General features: G+C 44.0%; 1 protein-coding gene and 1 long non-coding RNA gene across 2 annotated transcripts; one reads left to right on the top strand and one right to left on the bottom strand.

Moving 5' to 3' along the window:
• Nucleotides 1-571: 571 nt before the first annotated feature.
• LOC134911179 (uncharacterized) lies at nt 572-3,271 on the bottom strand. Its single transcript, XM_063919523.1, has 4 exons — nt 2,836-3,271; nt 2,194-2,253; nt 1,906-2,118; nt 572-1,288 (listed from the first exon to the last, which is right to left on the bottom strand). Exons 1-4 carry the CDS (start codon nt 3,182-3,184, stop codon nt 621-623), a joined length of 1,290 nt encoding a protein of 429 aa, XP_063775593.1. The 5' UTR covers nt 3,185-3,271; the 3' UTR covers nt 572-620.
• LOC134911285 (uncharacterized) lies at nt 1,221-2,426 on the top strand. The gene is made up of 3 exons (XR_010176480.1): nt 1,221-1,297; nt 1,909-2,058; nt 2,168-2,426. It is a non-coding gene; the product is annotated as an uncharacterized LOC134911285 (long non-coding RNA).
• Nucleotides 3,272-4,768: the final 1,497 nt, after the last annotated feature.

Genomic DNA, 4,768 nt, shown 5'->3' with positions numbered 1-4,768 from the left:
GGGGGTTACGGCTGCTACTCTTGGCTCCTTACTCCATTGTCCCAACCTGATTCTCCTGCTGAACACAGTTATAATCATGCACATAAGGCTACGCGGAATGTGATAGAAAGATGTTTTGGGGTGCTGAAGTCACGTTTTCGGTGTCTGGATAAATCTGGTGGCCTTTTGTTGTATAGTCCCTCAAAGGTGACTCGAATTGTGTTCTGCTGCTGTTTTCTCCATAATCTGTGTTTAAGTCAACATCTGGCACATGGTGAGGGAGAAAGCAGTCAGCAAGCAGAGGAGTTAGATCCATCTGGTGACAGTGTGAGTACAAATGTAGGGAGGCAGGTACGTCAAGAAGTGATCCTGCGATATTTTACAGGTCAGTTTTATTATGCTGTAATTATCCTTCACTAAACACTTTGCTCTACTTTCTATTGTGTGTTTTGTTACTTACTGTTTGTTGTTTATAGTGGTGTGTCCATTGTGCTTAGTTGATGCTAACAAAACATTTACAGTCATTACCGTGGAAAAACATACATACATACATACAGACCAGCTTCATAAATTTTGGAGACGGACACAGGAATGTGTTTTTTAGACAAATTTTTGTATTTATTTTTCCAAAAAGATTGTTGTTATTTTTTTCGCTTGTGTGTGCTGGGTGCTGGCTCACTGGCACGTGCTCTTGAGGAACGCCGAACAGGGGAGGTTACTGGCGTTTGGATAGGGGTCGTGGTCCCCGAGCTGGAGGTTACTTGCTGAGCTCCCATCATAGAAATATTGCTGCTCAAATTATTTAAACTTGCAATCAGCTGAGTGTTAGTAGCAGTGTGGCTGGCTACAATCCTGGATAAGGACTCATTCACCACTTGATTGTGTTGAATGAGCTGAACGAGTGCCTGCTGATGGCGCTGTTGCTCATCTATAATGCGGGATAAATGTGCATTCATTTGGCTGTTTTCAGCCCTAATTTGCTCCATTGAGGTAGCCATTCGCCCTACTTGTACTATCAGTCTGCCCGAGTTGCGACTAATACGCGGTAGATGATGGGGCAGACTGGCAAGGTGTTGTGTATGTTGGGTCAGGCTGGCATTGCTTTGGGCCTGTTGGCTTGTCCAACTGGCCCAAAATTCGTCTGGAATTTGGCTTGGGGGCGGAGCTTGTGCCAGTTGGGGACTGATGGATGCTTGGGGTATATCCTGCAACTGTATTGGCAGGCTTGGGTCAACAGCTGTAAGTTGCAGTGTGATGGATGGCTGTTGGTCTGGGCCCTGCTGGTCCACGGCGGACATCAAGTTGTGCTCTGTATGGGGTGGGCAACATGCAATGTTTTATTATTTTAAAATTTTCATGGCTAATGCAACACATTAATACATTCATAATACTCCATTTTTGAATTATTAACACTTGATTTTCACAACTTTAACAATTTTAAAGCTATTGTTAAAAATATACCAACACAGGCGCTAACATAGACAGATTTGCATATTCATCACCTAACTAACTCCCCTCCACACCATTACACTGTTAGATTCCCTCCCCTCACCACGATATAGACTACTTACCTGTATAGTCCAGAGGAGCAGAGCAAGTAAGCCATCTACATACTGGACAGGGGCGATGTGTGAACACTATAATGGTGTGGTTTTTTTTGGGCCAAAATTTAATTGTATTCATATTTTTGGAAAATGTGAACGTGTGTGTGCTTAATTTTTACTCAAATCTGATATTTTCCTACAAATAGGTTGTCGAGACCATCCACTAAGACCTTATATAATTTGATTAAAGCACCTTTAGCAATTGAAGACGTTACATCACATTGCTTGTTGTTGAAAACATGTAAACTCCAAACCAACTAACAACATATTAAGTGTACTGTGTATATTATTGCTTATGTGTTTAATTTATGTTTTTACTCACCAGATAACTGAGGTGATCTGGGCTCATCACTCTGCGAACTCGCCAATAGTGCCAGTGGTGGCTGGGGTGACACTGCCGAAAGTCTTCGCCTGGGTGGGGATGATGGAGGTGCTGAATCCGAGCCAAGACGCCGTGTCTTAGTTGGCCTCCTGGGTAAGTGGCCCAAGCCCTGTGATGGCCGCCTTACAGGAGGTCGGCTTCCAGAAGCAGAACCTAGGTGCAAAATTTAAAATTAATATTTTGTACTTCTATGTGTTTACAGAATATGTGACTACAGTGAAGACTTACCTGCAATCCCAGCCTCATCCTGACTTGTCTGAGGCCTGTCTGGGCGGCTGGTCTGTGTGACTGTTGAAAAAGTGACCCCAACATTATTACCATGTTTTTAGAAAAATGACCCACTGAAAACCATTAATGTACTGTAAGCATCTATTAGGTATTGTTTAAACCAAATATTTAAGCTTAAGAGCTTCTAGATTCATGATTTTGAGTTGAATTTCAAAATGTACTTGATGTGGCACACAATAAATTATTTAAAAATTAGATTTTTGCCTCAGATATTGCAGAGATTGAGTACTTGCAAATGTTTTAATAATGTAATGTAAAAAAAATTGCCCCGCTTTTCAGTTAGTTTCAGAAAAAAACCTTTTGTTGATTTTAAACAAACACACATGTTCAAGCATTATCGCCAAAAATTGACCCAAAAAAAAATTCATTTTTTATAAAACACTGCACATGTTTTGGCACTAAATTAAATTGAAAAAATTGCTAAAGCAAGGAGAAAAAAGCACATTCTAAACACAAACACACCTTAAGGGAGCATAGGCCTGCAATCTGTTTTGTGTTAAAAAATGCATCCTTTACACTTTAAAAATGATATTATCTACATTTTACAGACATTTTAAGAACAATATTACAAATCAAACTTACCATCCTGCGTGGGTCGGTCCGAATCCCGGACATGAGTAGCAGACACCACTTCGCCAGGAATCAATGCCCGCACAGGCTCCTCCCAGTCCCGATAGCTTACACGTAAAGGTGGCCCACCTCCGGTTCTCCGTGCAGATTTGGACTCTTTGGCCATCTTGGCCTTGACACGCCGCTTAATATCATAAAATCGCTTGCGGCACGTGTCCTCTGTCCGCCTCACCACACCCTCACTATTCACAGCAAGTATGACTTGCCCCCACAGGGCAGACTTCCTGCGGGAGGACACCCTGGCAGCATCCTGACCAAACAATTGGCGATGGTGCTTCATCAGCTCACGCACCAACGCCATGTTTTCAGCATAGCTGAACTTTATATTCCTGCCAGTCTTGGTAGTGGTGCGTGGCTGCGGAGCCACAACACCATCACTATCACTGGAAAATACAGCAACAGGCACCCCCTCCTCCTCCTCCTCACTAACCTCCTCCCTCTCACTACCCCCCTCCACCTCACTACCAGCCTCCACCTCACTACCAGCCTCCACCTCACTACCAGCCTCCACCTCACTAACCTCCGCCACCTCACTAACCTCCGCCACCACACTGACCTCTGAGTCGGACATGACAAACAACATAAAACACTGAAAAATGAAAACACAAAACACACTCCTCCACTACTCCTACTACACACCACACAGCCAACACACACGCTCACTCACTCACAAACAATGACAAAAGACTGAAAAAAAAAAACAAGGACAAAAAAGTTTACAAACTGTGAAAAAACAATACTACAAAGATCACAAGACTACTAACACACACAGTACAGCACTCAACAATCACCAAACTCCTCTCCAAATCCACCAAAAACTCCACCAAACTCACCAACTCCAAATACACCTTCCTCTCTCCTCTCCACTAGCTAAACCCACGAGGTGCGGAGTGTTTGGGGCGTTTTTATAGTAACATGCACAGACACTCCTCCTTCACGAATACAACCAATCACGGCCGCGTGACGAAAACGAAACTTAGGAGTAAAAACGCGGCAGCAAATTCCAAATCACTGCCGTAACAGACTTGTGACGCAGTCGTAAAAAAACACAACAACGCGGCCGCGAAATAGCAAACGCGGCCGCAATCTACAGCAGAAAAGCACGAATGACATCGACATCGGAAGATACGGAAAATACGAATACGACAGCTTAGTAAATTAGTCGTAATCAATTCAAAAAGTTGCAAATTTACACTGTCGATGTCAGTCGTGATTGAACTTGAACATGATTCTGAAAATTACGAATCTTAGTAAATAAACCCCAGAGTCTTTACAGTTAAAGGGTCAGTAGAGTTATGGTCAACTCCTGGTATGGACAGTATGTGAGTCTTCTCCAACCAGCCAAGGCTACTATTAGAGTTGGAGGCCAGTACCCCATGGCCCCGGGCGAGGAATGGGGCAGTTTTTGACTTGGAAAAGAAACAGGCGGGGGCGGCGCCAACCACGGACCAGCCAGTGATCAGGTGCCACTGCAAGCCCGGACAGTGTCCGGAAGGCCGCCACCGGGAGGAGGTAGCCGTGATTACACATTACAGCAGGTAGAGTCCCCTTTTACACAGTATGGCAGGTAGAGCTCTCTTTTATACATTACGGCTGGTAGAGTCTCCTTTTACACATTACGGCAGGTAGAGTCTCCTTTTACACATTACGGCAGGCAGAGCTCCTTTTTACACATTACGGCAGGCAGAGCTCCCTTTTACACATTACAGCAGGCAGAGTCCCCTTTTACACATTACGGCAGGCAGAGCTCCCTTTTACATATTACGGCAGGCAGAGTACCCTTTTACACATTACGGTAGGTAGAGATCACTTTTACACATTACGGCAGGCAGAGTTCCTTTTTACACAGTACAGCAGGTAGAGTCCCCTTTTACACATTACGCAG

Source organism: Pseudophryne corroboree, chromosome 1 (assembly GCF_028390025.1).
Source record: "Pseudophryne corroboree isolate aPseCor3 chromosome 1, aPseCor3.hap2, whole genome shotgun sequence".
Classification (NCBI taxonomy): domain Eukaryota; kingdom Metazoa; phylum Chordata; class Amphibia; order Anura; family Myobatrachidae; genus Pseudophryne; species Pseudophryne corroboree.
Note: the sequence above shows the minus strand (reverse complement) of the source record. Positions and strands in the feature narration are given on the sequence as shown.